Raw genomic sequence first — 19,176 nt, 5'->3', positions numbered from 1 at the left:
CAAATGTTTTCTCTGATGAAAGGGAACCCTTTCCTGATGATGGGTTTTGGCCAGAAATGCTGTCTGCAGCCTTTCATGGACATGGCCTGAGTTGCTCCCCCATCTTGTGCGTTGCTCCATTTTTCTGCCGACTTCTGGTTTACCAGGAAGAAGTGCCTGATTGTTTGCAAATAACCAGCACAGAGTTTGGGGTGTGGCCATTGTGAGAAACAGAAGTACCTTCACAGATTTCGCTCGAGACAAAAATTGAGAACAAAGAACATTTATTGTACAACAGTGCAAAGTTGAGTGCTTCCCCTTACCATGGGAATACACACACATACTGGGGCTTACCCAACTTTTATACAGTTCATTTCAGTGTAGAGGTACCCTCCCCCTTAACATTCTTCTGCCTCCTGGATTGGTTTGGCATTTGGTAATTCTGTCTGCCTATGTGCAGTTTCTGTAAACTTGAAAGACCATGGGGTATCCTGTCTGGGTCCCATGGTGTCCTTATTCATGAATCTGCCTTTGCCCTTATTCACACATCTCAACCCCCAGGACTTACTAAAATTCTATATGCACACTAGACTAGATTAGAGGAAGTTAAGTAAGTGCTGAGTAGGGATGAATTCCGACAAGAGTGTGAGGAAGGGTTACGCAAGTATAATAGAATAAGTGATAGAAAGAATTAGCAAATTCTGCATATAGAATTTTAGTAAGTCCTGGGGGTTGAGATGTGTGAATAAGGGCAAAGGCAGATTCATGAATAAGGACACCATGGGACCCAGACAGGATACCCCATGGTCTTTCAAGTTTACAGAAACTGCACGTAGGCAGACAGAATTACCAAATGCCAAACCAATCCAGGAGGCAGAAGAATGTTAAGGGGGAGGGTACCTCTACACTGAAATGAACTGTATAAAAGTTGGGTGAGCCCCAGTATGTGTGTGTATTCCCATGGTAAGGGGAAGCACTCAATTTTGCACTGTTGTACAATAAATGTTCTTTGTTCTCAATTTTTGTCTCGAGCGAAATCTGTGAAGGTACTTCTGTTTCTCACAATGGCCACACCCCAAACTCTGTGCTGGTTATTTGCAAACAATCAGGCACTTCTTCCTGGTAAACCAGAAATCGGCAGAAAAATGGAGCAACGCACAAGATGGGGGAGCAACTCAGGCCATGTCCATGAAAGGCAGCAGACAGCATTTCTGGCCAAAACCCATCATCAGGAAAGGGTTCCCTTTCATAAGAGAAAACCTTTGATAGCCCAAAACATCGATTATCTTTTAACTTCCATGGATGCTCCATGACCTTCTGAGTTCCTCCAGCTTTTTGTGTGTTTCAGGCAGTTCTCCCTGGGGTACTCTGTCTGGATTAGAAGAGATTTATTTTTATAATTTATCTCATTGCAACTGTGTCTTACACATTTCAGAATGAGTTGTGAACCATTCTGTGAACAGCTGAGGTATGAGCAGCAGTGTAAAAACACTTTTGTGAGAATTGAGTAAAACTAATATGAAAATATGAGAGATGAAGAAAGCTAGTATGGAGATATATGTGTAATGAATAAAGCCAGTATGAATAAGATAAGGGTAGATAATAGAATGTAGGAAGTAAAGTTAGTCTGAATAAGATAAGGGTCTTCTAGCCTTAGACAAAGTCAGCAAGTTCCGCATATGTAATTAGTAAGCCTTAGACAGAATTAGCAAGTTCTGCATATAAGTTAGTAAGCCCTGAGGGTTGGGATGGTGAGAATAAGGACAAAGGCAGGTTTGTGAATAAGGACAATGACATGATGGGACAAGATACCCCCTGGTCCTCCAAGGTCACAGAAACAGCAAGTAGGCAGACAGGATTGCCTAATGCCAAACTCATCCAGGAGACAGAAGAATGTAAGGGGGAGGGTACTTCTATACTGAAACAAACTGAATAAAAGTTGGGTGAGCCCCAGTGTGTGTGTGTATTCGCAGGGTAAGGGGAAGCACCCAATTTTGCATTGTTGTATAATAAATGTTCTTTGTTCTCAATTTTTGTCTTGAGCGAAATCTGTGAAGATACTTCTGTTTCTCACACCACCTTTCTGTGGTTGGTGCCTTGAACCACATGGGCCCCAAATCTCACCCAGTATGTTGATATCTAGAACGAGGTGCTGAATTGTTATTCAGGTTTTGCTCTCCTTGCATCTTATTCCATGTTTGACTTTATAATCAAAACTTTTTGAAATTCAATGGCTTAAACTAACTGTAGATAACAAAAGCTTCTCAAGACTATCTATAACTTATCTTTTCCTCTTGGTTGATGCAGCAAACATGTGTGAACTGTGGCCGTGAAGCAATGAATGAATGTACAGGATGTCACAAGGTTCACTACTGTTCAACGTTCTGCCAGCGAAAGGTGAGCACTGCCCTGGTCTCTGGGGAAAGATCTGTGGGCCAGGGTTGTGGGGAGAGTGGTAAAAACACCAAAATGCTGGAGGAACTCAGCTGGTCTTTTCAGCATCTATAGGAGACAAAGATATATCGCCGATGTTTCAGGCCTGAACCCTTCCTCAAGGGAAAACCAGAAAAGACATATCAGAAGGTCTCAGAATTCAAACAGTAGGGGAGGAATCCAGACATTTGTCCATGGTCTCATGTACTGCCAGACTGAGATCACCCATAAATTAGAGGAACAACACCTTATCTTCCGACTGGCCACCCTCCAACTGGATAGCATTAACATCAACTTCTCTGGTTTTCGTTGAACCCCTCCTCCCCAACCCCTGCTTTCCCCCTTGTCCCTCTGTTCCCTGTCTCCTTTCGCACAGACATAATAAATTCTACCTAGTCCCTTATTACATCCAATTAACACCTTTAGTTGGTCTGGATTCCTCCCCCATTTTTTGATTTCTTAGACTTTCTTATATTCCCTTCTGCCTTTTCTGATTTTTCCTTGAAGAAAGGCTCAGGCCCGAAACATCGGCAATATATCTTTAGGCCCTTTCATGCATTGAAAAAGCCTGACTGTAAAGGCAGAGATTCTCCACCCTTACGTTGGGAGACTTTCCTTCTTGAATGCACCATGGCTATCTCCGAGGCACCAACTGTGAACCCTCTCGGGGAAGGATATTTCCAGCGCTCCGTGAATGTACAGCTGCTGCAAGCGGCTGATCAGGGGGTGGGCTGATGAGTCGTGATGATCCACGACCCATTTTCCCACTCTCTCCCAATCACTCATGCCTCTCCCGCCATGACTCCCTCAAGGTAGGGGCAACTGGCAGGAGCCATCAGGTCATGCAGCCAGCGGGACCTGTCAGATCGGGAGGGTGGCTTCAGGGCAGGGGCGGGCTGTGCCCATCTCGCCGGCTGCTCTGGCACCTCACCAGGCCACTTCAACCTTTGGGGCTGCTCTCTACGGCTCAAAACGCAGCAGAACAATGGCCGTCTTCCCTACCCATAATCCCACACACAGCTGGAACTGTTCTGGGAAACACAGAGCAGTTCCAGCTGCATGAAGGAATATGGGTATGGAAGATGGCCATTGCTCTGCCATGTATTTATGACACCAGTAGCCCCGCCTCCATCAGCTCTGGAGGGCGCTAAGAGGCGCCGCTCAACATGAATGTGATGCAGGAGCAGCCTTTTAGGGCTGCTCCATGTTTTCCCTCGTGCTTATATCCAGCCTCCAGATGGAGGCCTGACATGAAAGGGCCTTGTGTCTCCTATAGATGCTGAAAAGACCAGCTGAGTTTCTCCAGCATTTCGGTGTGCTTACCTCAATCACAGCGTCTGCAGCTTATCGTGGGGACAGTGGGGCAGGGCTGTGGGGACAGTGAGTGGAGCTACGGGAATAATAGGGGAGGTTCTGGGGACAATGGGGAGGGATGTTGGGACAGTGGGGAGGGCTGTGGGGACTGGAGGAGATCTGTAGGGACAGTGAGGGAAGGCTGTGGGGGGCAGTGGAGAAGGCTGTGGGGGACCGTGGGGAGGAATGTGGGGGACAGGCTGTGGGGACAGTGGAGGAGGGGCTTGAAGTGAGTCGGGCAGTTGGACTGGTGGAAATGAGCTAAGAGGAACTGACAGACAAACTATAACAACTCTGGTCACATGACCACACACATGTTGAAGTGATGGCTTCTGTACAGCATACAGAAGTCGCCGTCATCAACAGTTGGAGAAAAGCCATTAGTTTTAGTGAAACAAAAACATCAATGTCTCCAATTCCTAGTGTCCTCCCTCACTCTAAGCATGCAGTACACACCCCCTCATTGATGAGGGGTACTGCCCATGTTGGACAAAATTGACCACTGCCTCACAAAGCCCAAATTTTTTACACTAATTTTATCTCTGTCAATAGTCCTTTTTCCACTGGCACCCGTTAATTGGCCGTGCCGTGTCCCAGGATAGGAAACTGTTGGTGCTGTTTTCACTGGGCCAACTTTAACCAGGAGACTAACTGCTTTTCCACTGAACGCATCTCATCCCCAGGATCGGAGAGTCGACCTTCAAATGGAATGGATGGAAGTTGTCCTCTCTCCACTGGTTTAATCGGCATGCCAACATCAGCTGATGCCGGGAATATGGGTAGGGGTAGAGGCTGTCAATCTCTGGCATGATTTGATGTCGGTGTGCCGATTGTTTTCCTTTTCCACTAGATCCTTAACTAGTAATTCCCCATTAATTCCTGGGACAAGATGCCAGTGGAAAAATGGCTAATGTTAAATTGAATCAAAATCTACTACGATATCACTTACATATTTGGCACTTGTTAGAATTTTGCTTTCAAATTTGTGCTTTCTCCCATGCATAGTTTGAAGACTGCTAGTAGTTATATGCTGGCCTGAATTTGTTCTACAGTATGATTCTGTTCACCAGGGCTCACCAGAGTTAGCTTCTCTTGTGTGGTGATAACATGGGAAGATCATCCCCTGTCAGTGTTTGACTCATTTTGCTCTGTGTGACTGGCAGTCAGGTGTAAATTCAAGAAAAGTGTGTCTGAGTGAAAGCCATGGTTCCTATGGTGGGAGACACTGAAGGAGCGGAGGAGGTGAGGGACATGTACCGGAGCTCAGTCTGATTCTGAGGAGTGGCATCACTGGGTTCACCGCTGGTTTACGTGATCCTTCGTCTTCTGTTGCTGTGAAGTTTGGTTTGTAGCTGATCAAGCGATCCTTGTTTCAGGACTGGAAGGACCACCAGCACGTATGTGGGCAGCCAACGACTCTCACTGTGCAGGCGGAAGGTGTGCAGGTGTCACAGATGGACGTGGAAAAAGTCAAAGTCTGAGGCCACGAGCAACAGGCGTGCCGATGAGACTGTGCATTGGTGACCCTGATCCCAGGCACCTGGCTCCAATGGGTGTGGAGTTGTCGTGATCAGTGTCAGAGGTTGTCCCAGGGGACTGTGCCTACGCAGTGGGCTGAACCATGGTGTGGAGCAGCTCTGATGATGGAAGAGCACATTTCAAAGGAGGAAAATGACCTTTGACAAGTGTGACCATAATCGACCAGTGCTGCATGGCCTCTATGTCACTGACACTTATAAAGCTCACACAATGTGACTGCACTTGAACATACGGAGAACCTGCTACCTACTCACGTTTTGCATTGCCTAGGGGAGGAAGATCTGCTTTGAGTATTGGTTCTGGGTGGGGGGGGGGGAGGTGGTGGAGGGGAAGATGAGGTATAATTAGGGCATACCTCTGTGCATGATTTTACAGGACAGACCTGAGCTTGGGTTCTGTGGAGTAAGCCTGATTCTGTCTCCAGTTCAGGAGGTAGCAGCAGGGTCTCCTCTCACAGGTGACAGCACGCTCTCTGAAACCAGACAGGGCTGGAGCAGCTGGAACGCTATCCTTCGTCAAGGGGGAGAAAGGTGGTCTCGAACACAATGTCACCATGTTTACTGATATTGGTTCAAATTTTTATTGGGAGGATTTGAATTCGGAGTATTACATTTTTAATTCAACAGCGAAACAAATCAAGTTGGGAAGAAAGGCAATCGTTGCACACAGTGTCTCTGAGCAGGCATGGGTGGGGGGGGTGGTTTAACAAAATCAGGAGCAAATTTGGGGCAATTTAATCACTAACAATGAAATACTGTTTCTGAAACTTCACTCTGCTGAGGATTACAGAAGGATTGGTATGGATTACCTTTGTTTACTCAACCACTAATTGGCTGACTTTTTTAAAAAAACAGTATTTCCCATGAGGAACTATAAAATTCAGCATAAATGGAACATCTCTGAGAGATTAAACAAAGTTCCTCCTTTCTAGGAGACCACACATTACTCTTCCAATGTAAATGAGTCCTTGTAAATAAGGGGTGGGGTATATGCAGAATCAAACCTGGGCTGCCATATACCCATCAGTCTTACTTTGGATAATGATGAACTTTATACATTTCTTTGCAGTACTATGATCAAAATATTCTTGTACTTCAGTTTTTTTGTGTGCTTTTTTCTTGCAAAGTATGTAGCTGATCAGTAAATGTTCTGTTGGAGCCTTTTCGTTATCTTACTGCTCTGACAGGGCTTGCATTGCCACTAATACAGGGGTAATCTCATTGGGGAGTTTGAAATGGTTCAAGGGGAGAGTGAAGAAAAGGGAAAGTATTTCCTCTGGTGGGAGAGCAGAGAGCTGTAGGAATAATGGGGTTGTAGATTTGGAATTCCTTCATATTGACCAGAACTGCTGTGGTGTAAAGGCTTGATGAGGCAGAATTTATCAAATGTTTTCTCAAGCAACACATGGATGGTTCAACAAAAGAGGGTCAACATTGAATTTTGTATTGGGCAACGTCAAGTCAGTGATAGTGGGGGAGCATTTTGGGACCAATCACTGTAAATAGTTTGAAAATAGCCACAGAAAAATAGTCCTGATGAAAGATCCTGATCTGAAACATCAACAATTCTTTTATTTCCTGATACTGCTCGACCCACTGAGTTCCACCAGCAGTGTTGTTTGCTGCAGATTCCAGCATCCCCAGTAATACATAGAACATTTCAACACAGTACAGTACAGGCCCTTTGGCTTACAATGTTGTGCCAACTTAAATAAACCTATTTAAAAATCTAAACCTTCCCTACCTCACATGCATAACCATTTATTTTTCTTCCATGCATATGCCTAAGAATCTTTTACATGCCCCTATTATACTAGCTTCCACCAACACCATCCCTGGCAAGGCATTCCAGGCACCCACAACTATCTATAAAATCTCTGACATCTCCCCTAAACTTTCCTCTCTCGTATTTTCTACTGCTGCCCCAGACAAAAGGTGCTGGCTGATCACCTATCTATACGTCTCAGAATCTTTTAGACCTCTATTAAGTTACCTCTCATCCTTCTTAGCTCCAAAAAGAAAAGCCCTAGCTCTGCTAACCTTGCCTCAAAAGACACATTCTCCAATCCAGGCAACATCCAGGTAAATCTCCTCTGCACCCTCTCTCTCCATAGCTTCCACATTCTTCCTGTAATGAGCGTGATCTAACCAGAGTTTTTGGAGCTGTAACATTGCCTCACAACTCTTGAACTCAATCCCTGACTTATAAAGCCAGCATTCCATAAGCCTTCTTAATTAGCCTATCAACCTATCAAGGCATCCTTGAGAGATCTATGGATTTGGACTGCAAGGTCCTCTGTTCCTCCACATTGTTAAGAATCCTTGTACTCTTCCTTCAAGTTTGACCTTCCAAAATGCATTCATCTGACCAACTCTGAATCCTGACTATATCCTGTTCTAACCTACGACACCCTTCTATCTACAACACTTCCAACCTTTGTGTCATCTGCAAAGTTATTGACCCAACCCTCTATTTCTTCATCAGAGCAGGGATCCCAGATCCCTGAGGTACTCCACTAGTCACTGACCTCCAGGCAGAATACTTTCCATCCACTACTACTACAGTATCTGCTTTCTGCAGGGAAGCTAATTCTGAATCCACAAAGCCAAGGTTTCATGGATCCCATGCCTCATGATTTTCAGAATGAATCTACCATGGTGGACCTTAACGGCACAAAGTTGAGCCCAATGCAAAGGTCTCCATAATTTCTTCCCCAGCTTCAAGCACTTCATCAGATCTAGGGGAGTTGCCCACTTTAATTTACTCTGAGAACCTCCTTCCTGGTCATTCTAATGTGGTTCAGCACTTCACTCATTTCCAATTCCCTGTCCTCCATAATCTCCTCCACATTAAAGTCTAATGGGAAGTCAAGTCCTGTGGTTGTACATAAAAATGGCCTTGTTCCATTGCATAGTGTTTTGCAGAGGGATCTGGGAGAACAAAAGTTTGATCTGCTGGTGCAACAGGTAATCAAGAAAGCAAATTGAATATCAGCTTTCATTGCCAGAGGGATTGAGGGAGGTTCTGCTGCAACTGTACAGGGTACTGGTGAAGCCGCACCTGCAGTACTGTGTGCAGTTCGGGTCTCCTTTCTGGAGAAAAGATATATTGGCATTGGAGGAGGTGCAGAGGAGATTCTACAGGTTGATCCTAGAGATTAGGGAATCCGCCTATGATGAGAGATTGAGTCACCTGGGGACATGAGGGGATCCGCCTATGAGTCGCCTGGGACATAAAGAGAAATACATAAAATCAAAGAAGGGACAGATGAAATGGAGACAGTAAAGATTCTTTTTCCACTGGGGAACTAGGAGACATAGCCTCAAGATTTGTAGTAGTAGATCTAGGACGGAGATGAGGAGGAACTGCTTTTCCCAGAGAGTCAGGAACTGGAATTCTCTGCCCAATGATGCAGTGGAGGCTTGCTCATTGAATATATTTCAGATACAAATTTTTCCATAGTAGGAGAATTAAGTTTTTTCGGGAAAAGGCAGATAAGTGGAGCTGAATCCATGGCCAGATCTTCTTGAATAATGGAGTAGTTTAATGGGAGAATAGCCTCTTCCCACTCATGAGGATGTGTTCCATATCCTCTTTCTGCCCTCCTGATTTCCCTCCTAAGCATTCTCGTACACTTCCTGTACCTTTCAAGGGATTTTATTGATCCAGATTTCTAACATCTGACATCAGCCTCCTTTTTCCTGACCACCCCCTCAGTATCTCCTCAACATGATGTTTCTTCCCGATTCCACCACCTTCTACACATTTATGGAAAATCAGCAAGACTCCTCAGGAGTAACATCATCAAAATTGGGTCCTTTTTTTTGCTTCAGTTCCTGGCTGTTTCTGCTCAGCAGCACGGGATCAAGATCTTTCGAAAGAAGTTCCTGAACTCCTGATTGAAGATGGTGTAGATGATGGGATTGAGTGCACTGTTCACGTATCCTAGCCACGTCACCATGCTGAGTAGTTGAGGTGAGATGTTGCAGGACTCACAGCTTGCTCTTGTTATATGAACCACAAAGAACGGAGTCCAGCAAAAGAGGAAAGCCCCTGAAATAAGAAGTGATCATTGACTGTGGGTGAAAAGAGGAAAGCCCCTGAAATAAGAAGTGGCTGGTCATGTGCTCAGAGAGGATGCTGCCAACAATGAATCCCACATATCGGCTGAGCGAGCGCCAACTAAAATACTGTGGGGTGGGGCACAGAAGGACTTTCACCATCTCATGTTATTTTGAAGACCCCTCCTCTCACCTGTGTGGGCTCCGTTAACAGGAGAGGAACTCAGACTGATATCTACCTTGAACTGGCCCCTGTATGCAGTGTTGGCCCACACTCCCAATTCCCAACCTTGGCCTGTGATCCAACACTCAGTGGAGGGAGAAGTCCAGCGGGAGCACAAACTTTACCCATTTTAGCATTTAACCAATTAATTAGCATCAGGACAAAACAGATAAAAAATGACAGCAGTTCAACAAAGCTTCATTGTTAAAAGGTTAGCGGGGATTTGATGGCATGCTGGGGACTTATTGGATAAGGGCTGTCCTGTGAAACTAAATCCAGAAGCATGTGGCCTGTTCTCCATGCCATGTTCAGAAACTGCTGGGTGTTGGGATTCGGGTGGCACACGGCTCTCCCTGAACGGTGGCTTCAAACTTCCTGCAGAATAACGCAGGAACACACACACACATTTAGTTTATCTGCCACCTTCAATGACTAGCTTTCCCGATTGTAAATCTGTTTAAGAGCATTACCCGGCTCAGGCTAATGCTGCCTGGATTCGTGTGAAGGAGGCAGAACATGACGCAACATGTCAGGGATTTGCCAAATGTCTCCATCTGACCCCAGGAGTGGGGCGGGCATCTCACATTCTGCACTCCCTGTCCCATGGACTGGCTGAGTACAGGACAATTCTGCCCAGCTGTCCTGGCAAACAGGTAGAACCCCCAGCAGCAAGACCATACCAGGAGTGTAGAACCAAAGTTAGAGGGGGCAATGTCCTAGAGATGTGATCTGTGCTCAGCTCCCGTGCCTGAGATCAAAGAATTGAAGAGCAAATGCATTTGTTTAGTGCTCAACACCGAACTTTGGAGCCCAGATTGTCCACTTCCCCCCTCCACCTCCCCCTCCCATGCCTGCATTAGCCCTCCCTCACCATTCCCCCTCCCCCTCCCCCTCCCCTCCCACATCATTTCCCCTCCCACTCCCAAACCATTTCCCCTACCCCCACAGACCATTTCCCCTCCTCCTCCCACACCCTCCCTCTCCCCCTACCACACTGGCCCACCCCTCCCCCTTTTACACCTCCTCCCAAAGCCTTCCCTTCATACACCCTCCTTTCCCCCTCCCACACCTGTCCATCCAGCTCATCCCATCATCCTCCATCCAGACTATAGCCCTCCATATCCCACTCATATACCTGTCTAATTCCGTCACACATGGATATCAAATCCACGGGCAGCTCATTCCACACTCACCACTCTCTGAATTAAGAAGTTCCCACAAAATATTCCCCATAACATTTCCCCTTTCACCCTGAACCCATGTCTTCTAGCTCCTATTCCACCTAACCTCAACAGTAAGAGCCTGCTTGCATTTATCCTCTCTATTCCTCTCATAATTTATATGCCTTTGTCAAATCTCCCCTCATTACCCTATGCAGCAGGGAATAAAGTTCTAACCTATTCAAACTTTCCCTGTCACTTAACTCTTCCAGTCCAGGCAACATCCTTGTATCATCTGGAATCGTCCGTATCATATCTCATACATTCACCTCCCAGTGCGTCACAAACCTCAGTGGTCATGTCACTGATCAGCCAAGTCACACTCCACCATCACCTTCTGCCTCCTAGCTCCAAGATAATTGTGGATCCAACTTCTGCTTTATGACTGTATCTGCCACTTGTCAAATCTGCCAATCCCTCTCCAGCCACTTTCTGCAACTCTCACACTGGATGTCCCTAAAATTGTCCATGTAATTAATGCTGAGAGGTGGTCTGCTAACCCTTTGGTCTGGTATCTGGAACACGGTGGGCATAGCAGCACAAAATCTCCACAACAACCTGCATTTCCAAGGCCCTTCCATATCTAAGACACCTTTCCTGGAACGTGGATCTGGAGGGAAATGTCTTAGGAGCACTGGGAGAGATAGAGAGGCGAGGATGGAAGTTCCAGTTCCAGATCTCACTTCCCTGGCTCTGAAAACACAGAGTGACTGAAGGCAGCATAATCACCAGTCCTGGGGAAGAAGTTGGAGTCCCAGATAAAGATGGAGGTTGCAAGGGAGAGAACCTTGGCATGGGAGGATTGGGGTGGGAGAGATGAGGTAGCAGATTTAAGAAGGGCAGAATGACAGTCTTGTTTGCTATCTGGACCTTCTCGCAACCCATTTTCCTTTCTCTTTACCTTGAGCAAAGTCCAAGGAAACCCAAGAAGGGAAGGAGGACCAGGGAGCTGGAGGGAGACAGGACACTCACCTACCACAAAGGGCAAGACCTTCATGGCCTTGTGCTCCCTGCCGTTGATCCTGGCTGGTTTCCTGCAGCCGGGCTGGACGTACTTCAACTGCATAGGGCTCAGAGTCTGCAGTGACTGCTCTTGCTCACGCACTGGATCCGGGAAGGGAAGCTGCTCTCTCCCTGCCAGTTGGCTCTGGTGGTCTGAGGGACTCTTGCTGATCTGACTGAAGCCGTACTTGTTCCTCTGGAGTCTGTGGCTTCGGGCTTGCTCCCAGCGTGTGAGGCCCCGCAGCATCCCACCGTAGAGCAGCAGCATGACGGGGCATGGCAAGACAAAGGAGCAGACTGAGGACCAGATGATATAGCTGCTGTTCTCCAGCTGGCAAACGCTGGGATCCCTGTCTGCAACATGGTTCAGGCCAAAGGCAATGGGAGAGGCAACAGCAAATGCCAGGACCCAGGTCAGGGAGAGCAGGGTGATGTGCCGCAAATCAACATGCTTCCTGCTGTAGGTCAAAGGGATCGATACGGCGATAAACCTGGAGGAGGAGAGCAAGTTGGTCATGTCCATAGCCAAAGGCTGGAGGGAAACCTGGGGGCTGGGCAGAGGGACCAGCTGGCAGCAGGTACTGGCCACATGGTTAGGAGGAGATAGGTGTTGGGGTGGGTCATCTGCACAATCAGGGATTCCCATATACCCAGCACCAGAGGCTCCCTGCTGTACAATGTATTTCCCACCAACCCCACTTGAGCTTCTTGCTCACCGAACTGACCGCAGCTGCAGGGCTGAAAGAGGATCACATATAGAGGGGGAATGATACTGAGGGAGGGGTGATGCTGAGGGAGGGAGGGAGAGGTACTGAGGGAGCGAGCAGTGCAGTGCCAAGGGAGGGGGCAGTACAAAGGGAGGGAGCAGTGTCAAGGAAGGGCCAGTACTGAGGGAGGGAGCAGTCAAGGGAGGGGCAGTACTGAGGGAGGGAGCAGTGTCAAGGAAGGGGCAGTACTAAGGGACAGTACAGAGGGAGGGAGCCCTGTCAAGGGAGGGGCAGTACTGAGGGAGGGAGCAGTACTGAGGGAGGGAGCAGTACTGAGGAAAGAGACAGTACAGAGGGAGGGGTTTGGGTCTGTATACATTTGCTCCAGCACTTGTGACCAAACAATCTCCACAGGTGGATAGACAAGCACTTGGTGATGCAGGATTGGGCTATTGTGGTTAGCACTCCACCTCTCAGCATTCATGTGATGGGCCAAATGTCCTGTCCCATGCCCCATAGCTATAAATTCAAATTCTGGGTAATAATATGGGGATGTGAGTGGGATCCTCTGATTGCAGTGCTCAGCTGATGCCAGTTGCTTACCTGTCCACGCTGATGGCACACAGGTTGAATATGGAGGCTGTGCACAACATGACATCCATGGTCATGAGGTAGTCACAGAGACCAGGTCCCAAGGTCCAGACTCCCCCCTGGAACTGAAAACAAATTTTCCCTCAGCCCTTCACATCAATTCACTCCGGCTTCAGCTTGTCAACACTCAACAAATCTCAGTACAGTCCTCCTTCCCGCCTTCCCAATGACTTACAGACCAAACCTCATTCACTCAATGTCAACACACCAAACATCAGTATAGTCATTCTATGTTGGAGTTAGGATGTTTAGACTGGGTTGGAGTTTGAAATGGGTTGTTGGAGTGAGTAGTTGAGATAGGTTAAGGAGTTGAGAAGGTTGGGTTTTAAGATGAGTTGTGGTTGAGAAGGGTTGAGGTTTGAGATGGGGGTTGAGACAGGTTGGGGTTTGTGTTTGAGATGGATCGGGGAATGGGGTTTATACAAGTCGGGGGGGTTGTGAATTGGTTTTGGAAATTGGGGTTTGAGATGGGTTGGGGATGGAGACGGGTTTGGGTTGGGTGGGAGACTCACTTCCTGGAAGACGTAGAGCGGGAGGACGAGGAGGGCGAGGAGCAGGTCGGAGATGGCCAGGCTGGCGATGAAGATGTTGGTGGCCGTCCGCAGCGGCCGCTCGGTGCAGACACTCAGACACACCAGCAGGTTTCCGGACACGATCAAGAGGATGAGGGGTCCTCCGAGCATCAGCGCCGGCACGTTGTGCCCAGGCACCCGCGATCCGGGCGCAATGTCCGCGCCGCTCAGGTTGTACATGGTACGGCTCCAGGACCGGTTCTTCCCTCCCGGATGGGTCCCGGAATACTGGGGAGCAGCACCGAGATACCAGGAATGACCCAGATTCCCAGGGATTACTCCGGAAACTTTGGCAGCAGCTCCGGACTGCGATGATTGGTTCAAGTTTCCTGGGAACGACTCGGGAATCCTCGGGTCCGGTTCAGAGGCTCGGGACTCGCTCCCGGATCCCGGGACCAGCCCCTCCGCTCTTCGCCCCGCTCCCCTCCAGGTCCCGGGTCCCGGGACCCGGGTCCGCCGCGCTCCGTCCCGCTCCGGTGGGTCGCCGCGGCTGCCGGAGCAGCCCGTCTGAGATCACGGGCGCTGCGCTGGCTGACCCTCTCTCCGTGGGATCTCCCTGTGTCCCCGGCAGGTTCTTCATTGGTCGGATGGTTCTCCCGGGAGGGACGAGGGCACTCGCACAACGCCCGGCAGTCAGGTCTGGAACTCCGGCCGTTTAGGCTCTGACCCTGACCACTGACCAGACCTTGACTGTTGATCAGTCCCTGACTCTTGACCAGTCATTGACCAAACCTTGACCGCTGATCAGTCCCTGACTCTTGACCAGTCGCTGACTGCTGACCAGTCACTGACCAGACCCTGACTGCTGACCAGACCCTGACTGCTGACCAGACCCTGACTGCTGACCAGTCACTGACCAGACCCTGACTGCTGACCAGTCACTGACCAGACCCTGACTCTTGACCAGTCACTGACCAAACCCTGACCCCTGATCAGTCCCTGACTCTTGACCAATCACTGACCAAACCCTGACCCCTGACCAGACCCTGACTGCTGAACAGTGTGGGAATAGTGTGAGAGGAGGAGGGTGAATGGAGTGGGAGGGGCCAGTGTGGGAGGGGGAGGGGGGAGGTGGATAGTCTCAGTGTTGGACACTAAACAAATGCATTTGCTCTTCAATTCTTTGATCTCAGGCACAGGAGCTGAGCACAGACCACATCTCCAGGACATTGTCCCCTCTAACTTTGGTTCTACACTCCTGGTATGGTCTTGCTGCTGGGGGTTCTACCTGTCTGCCAGGACAGCTGGGCAGAGTTGTCCTGTACTCAGCCAGTCCATGGGACAGGGAGTGCAGAATGAGAGATGCTCGCCCCACAGATTGGCAAATCCCTGACAGAGGCTGCGTCATGTTCTGCCTCCTTCACACGAATCCAGGCAGCATTAGCCTGAGCCGGGTAATGCTCTTAAACAGATTTACAATCGGGAAAGCTAGTAATTGAAGGTGGCAGATAAACTAAATGTGTGTGTGTGTGTTCCTGCGTTATTCTGCAGGAAGTTTGAAGCCACCATTCAGGGAGGGCCGTGTGCCACCTGAACCCCAACACCCAGCAGTTTCTGAACATGGCATGGAGAACAGGCCACATGCTTCTGGATTTAGTTTCACAAAGACAGCCCTTATCCAATAAGTCCCCAGTATGCCATGAAATTCAAATCCCCTCTAACCTTCTTTTAACACTAAATCCTCCAAGAAGACAGAGTTGTGAGCCATAAGACATAGAAATAGGCCATTCAGCCCATCAAATCTGCCCACCATTTAATCATGAGCTAATCCATTTTCCCACTCAGCTCCACTGCCCGGCCTTCTCCATATAACCCTTGATGCCCTGGCTAATCAAGAACCTGTCAATCTCTGCCTTAAATACACCCAATGATTCAATTAAAAACACAATGCTGGAGAAACTCAGCAGATCAACAGTGTACTTTATACTGCAAAGACATAACCGACATTTCAGGCTTGAGCCCTTCAAAATGTAGGCAGACACCTGAGGAAAGTGATAGGGGAGGGATGGGGGGTGGGGGGGGAAGGAAGCAATGCAGTCCCACAGGCAGGAGGCAATAGGTGGATAAGGGAGGGTGGGAACACCAACAAACAAGGGGAGGGAGGATGGCTCTGTGAATGGAGAGGGAAGGGGTGAAGAACCAGAGGAAAAGAGACAGAGGGATGGGGAAGGGAGTTAGAATGGGCTCCCATTTTGTGAGGCAGCCTCATGTGCGGCACCTTATCCAAGGCCTTTTGAAAGTCCAAATGTACAATGTCCACTGCATCTCCTTCGTCCAGCCTGCTTGTGGATGCCTCAAAAAATTGCAGTAGGGGAGGAGTCACGTGATGGAGTAGTGGCCGGACGGTGAACTCCAGCCCTCTCCAGAAAAGTTAGAAAAACAAAGCAAAACACAAAGGCACAAAAATAAAAATCAAAGTAAAGTGAATATAAAGGTGGAAAGAAGATGGCGACGAAAAAAGAAAAGTCGAAACCAACGGTAAGAAGAGAGGAAGAGAAGACAACGGAAGATGAAGGAAAAGGCCTTACCTGTTCGAAGAGGCCCGCGGTGGAGAGAGAAACCCGCTCCCTCAGGTCGGTAGAATATGGACTACAAAAATAGCTCGCTGAGCCGAGTAAAAGTGCGCAAACGCGCATGAAAAAAAACATACCGACGGGATGGGTAACCAGCTGGGGAGTCGATCTCCACAGCCGGCAATGACATCTGCAGAACACCTGCAGCAAGAGGAGAACATAGAAGACAACGAAAACAAGAAAGAAGAGAAGAAAAGGGCAACAAAGAAACAACAGATGGCCAACCCAGAGGAAGAAGAAGAGGAAGAGGAAGAGTACAGTGAAATAGAAGAAGAAGGGAAAGGCAAGATAAAGGATATACTTTCTTTTATCAAAGAATACATGGAGTCATTTAAAGAATGGCAAGCGCAAGAATTTAATGATTTAAGAAGAAGAATAAACAACACAGATATGACCTTATCAGAAATGGGAAAAAGAATGGACAAGGTGCAAGAACGAGAAGCAGCAGTAGAAATGGAGGTAGAGGACTTAAAAAAGAAATTAGAGGAATCTAATAAAAAAGTTAAAGAGACACAAGAACTGTTAGCTCAGAAAATAGATATAATGGAAAATTATAACAGAAGAAATAACATAAAGATAGTGGGCCTTAAGGAAGATGAAGAAGGCAAGAATATGAGAGAGTTTATAAAAGATTGGATCCCTAGGATCCTAGGATGTCCAGAACTACAGCAAGAAATGGAAATAGAAAGGGCACATAGAGCATTGGCCTTTAAACCACAATCACAACAAAAGCCAAGATCTGTTTTAGTAAAATTCCTAAGATATACTACAAGAGAAAAGGTACTGGAGAAAACAATGGAAAAAGTAAGAGTGGACAATAAGCCACTGGAGTACAAAGGGCAAAAAATCTTCATTTATCCAGATATAAGTTTTGAACTCCTTATTAAAAGAGTGACCTTTGTCACATATGAAAATTGAAATCTTTTCTGGGGGGGGCTGGGTGGGGGGGTGTTACGGTCACTGCAAAATCAGCTGACACTTGCGAGTGAATTCGCAAATCCAAATGGAGAGGGGAGATGTGGTTGTCCGACAAGGGATAAAGGACAACTCAGGAGGGGAAGGGGGGATTGGGGCTAAAGAAGTTTTAAATAGGAGAATAAGGAAAATGTTTGATGTTTTAGGAATGTTGTCTTATAAAGGATAAAAAGGAAAGGTAATGATGGAGAAACGGAAAGGGAAGATAAACAAAGTATAAAATGGCTACGTTGAACTATATGACTTTAAATATAAATGGAATACATAACCAAATTAAAAGGAAGAAACTGTTAAATTTACTGAAAAAAGAAAAAATTGATATAGCATTTGTGCAAGAAACACATTTAACTGAATTGGAGCATAAGAAATTAAAGAGAGATTGGGTAGGACACGTAACAGCAGCATCGTATAATTCAAAAGCAAGAGGAGTAGCTATATTAATTAGTAAAAATGTGCCATTTAAAATAGAAGAGGAAATAATAAATCCAGCAGGGAGATATGTAATGATAAAATGTCAGATATATTCAGAGTTTTGGAATCTACTCAATGTATATTCACCTAACGAAGAAGATCAAAAGTTTATGCAAGATATCTTTTTGAAGATAGCAGATACGCAAGGGAACATATTAATAGGAGGGGATTTCAACCTGAATTTGGATTCAAATATGGACAAAACTGGGAAAAAAATTAACAGAAAGAACAAAGTAACCAAATTTATAATTAAATCGATGGAAGAAATGCAACTTTTGGATATATGGAGGAAACAACACCCAAAGGAAAAGGAATATTCATATTACTCAGCTAGACATAAAACATACTCAAGAATAGACCTATTTTTGTTATCAGCTCGTATGCAAGATAGAGTAAAAAAAACAGAATATAAAGCTAGAATACTATCGGACCATTCACCCTTAATATTGACAGTAAAGTTAGAGGACATCCCTCCAAGAATGTATCTTTGGCTTGGCTTCGCGGACGAAGATTTATGGAGGGGGTAAAAAGTCCACGTCAGCTGCAGGCTCGTTTGTGGCTGACCAGTCCAATGCGGGACAGGCAGACACGATTGCAGCGGTTGCAAGGGAAAATTGGTTGGTTGGGGTTGGGTGTTGGGTTTTTCCTCCTTTGCCTTTTGTCAGTGAGGTGGGCTCTGCGGTCTTCTTCAAAGGAGGCTGCTGCCCGCCAAACTGTGAGGCGCCAAGATGCACGGTTTGAGGCGTTATCAGCCCACTGGCGGTGGTCAATGTGGCAGGCACCAAGAGATTTCTTTAGGCAGTCCTTGTACCTTTTCTTTGGTGCACCTCTGTCACGGTGGCCAGTGGAGAGCTCGCCATATAATACGATCTTGGGAAGGCGATGGTCCTCCATTCTGGAGACGTGACCCATCCAGCGCAGCTGGATCTTCATAAGCGTGGACTCGATGCTGTTGACCTCTGCCATCTCGAGTACCTCGACGTTAGGGGTGTGAGCGCTCCAATGGATGTTGAGGATGGAGCGGAGACAACGCTGGTGGAAGCGTTCTAGGAGCCGTAGGTGGTGCCGGTAGAGGACCCATGATTCGGAGCCGAACAGGAGTGTGGGTATGACAACGGCTCTGTATACGCTTATCTTTGTGAGGTTTTTCAGTTGGTTGTTTTTCCAGACTCTTTTGTGTAGTCTTCCAAAGGCGCTATTTGCCTTGGCGAGTCTGTTGTCTATCTCATTGTCGATCCTTGCATCTGATGAAATGGTGCAGCCGAGATAGGTAAACTGGTTGACCGTTTTGAGTTTTGTGTGCCCAATGGAGATGTGGGGGGGCTGGTAGTCATGGTGGGGAGCTGGCTGATGGAGGACCTCAGTTTTCTTCAGGCTGACTTCCAGGCCAAACATTTTGGCAGTTTCTGCAAAGCAG

General features: G+C 47.3%; 2 protein-coding genes across 9 annotated transcripts in view; one reads left to right on the top strand and one right to left on the bottom strand.

The window, feature by feature from the left end:
• LOC138746224 (deformed epidermal autoregulatory factor 1 homolog) overlaps positions 1 to 5,591 on the top strand; it is a 62,421-nt gene extending 56,830 nt beyond the window's left edge. For all 3 annotated transcript variants that reach the window (XM_069904289.1, XM_069904281.1, XM_069904296.1), the window contains exons 13-14: positions 2,287 to 2,376; positions 5,142 to 5,591. In XM_069904289.1, the coding sequence (XP_069760390.1) occupies positions 2,287 to 2,376; positions 5,142 to 5,246 (195 nt within the window). In that variant the 3' untranslated portion in view covers positions 5,247 to 5,591. The remainder of the gene's footprint in view (positions 1 to 2,286; positions 2,377 to 5,141) is intronic.
• A 3,354-nt stretch (positions 5,592 to 8,945) lies between these two features.
• Positions 8,946 to 14,657, bottom strand: LOC138746203 (D(4) dopamine receptor-like). 6 transcript variants are annotated; one of them, XR_011346800.1, is made up of 5 exons: positions 13,681 to 14,655; positions 13,121 to 13,233; positions 11,781 to 12,301; positions 10,059 to 10,336; positions 9,881 to 9,963 (listed from the first exon to the last, which is right to left on the bottom strand). XR_011346800.1 is itself a non-coding variant. In XM_069904230.1 (4 exons), exons 1-4 carry the CDS (start codon positions 13,918 to 13,920, stop codon positions 9,155 to 9,157), a joined length of 1,077 nt encoding a protein of 358 aa, XP_069760331.1. In that variant the 5' UTR covers positions 13,921 to 14,649; the 3' UTR covers positions 8,946 to 9,154. The 6 variants fall into 6 exon arrangements, 5 of the variants coding, with proteins under 5 accessions (XP_069760331.1, XP_069760347.1, XP_069760357.1 ...); XM_069904230.1 differs by lacking the exons at positions 9,881 to 9,963; positions 10,059 to 10,336 and adding an exon at positions 8,946 to 9,357 and having other exon boundaries at positions 13,681 to 14,649; XM_069904246.1 differs by lacking the exons at positions 9,881 to 9,963; positions 10,059 to 10,336 and adding an exon at positions 8,946 to 9,357 and having other exon boundaries at positions 13,804 to 14,649.
• Between the last annotated feature and the right edge of the window lie 4,519 nt (positions 14,658 to 19,176).

Source organism: Narcine bancroftii, chromosome 1 (genome assembly GCF_036971445.1).
Source record: "Narcine bancroftii isolate sNarBan1 chromosome 1, sNarBan1.hap1, whole genome shotgun sequence".
NCBI lineage: Eukaryota > Metazoa > Chordata > Chondrichthyes > Torpediniformes > Narcinidae > Narcine > Narcine bancroftii.
Note: the sequence above shows the minus strand (reverse complement) of the source record. Positions and strands in the feature narration are given on the sequence as shown.

Coding starts and splice junctions, on each gene's coding strand:
- LOC138746203 (XM_069904230.1), bottom strand. CDS start 13,920: ATGTACAACCTGAGCGGCGCGGACATTGCGCCCGGATCGCGGGTGCCT. Junction 13,234..13,680: donor CGCTCTACGTCTTCCAGGAA/GTGAGTCTCCCA, acceptor ATTTGTTTTCAG/TTCCAGGGGGGAGTCTGGAC. Junction 9,358..11,780: donor GGTCTTGCCCTTTGTGGTAG/GTGAGTGTCCTG, acceptor TTCTTATTTCAG/GGGCTTTCCTCTTTTGCTGG.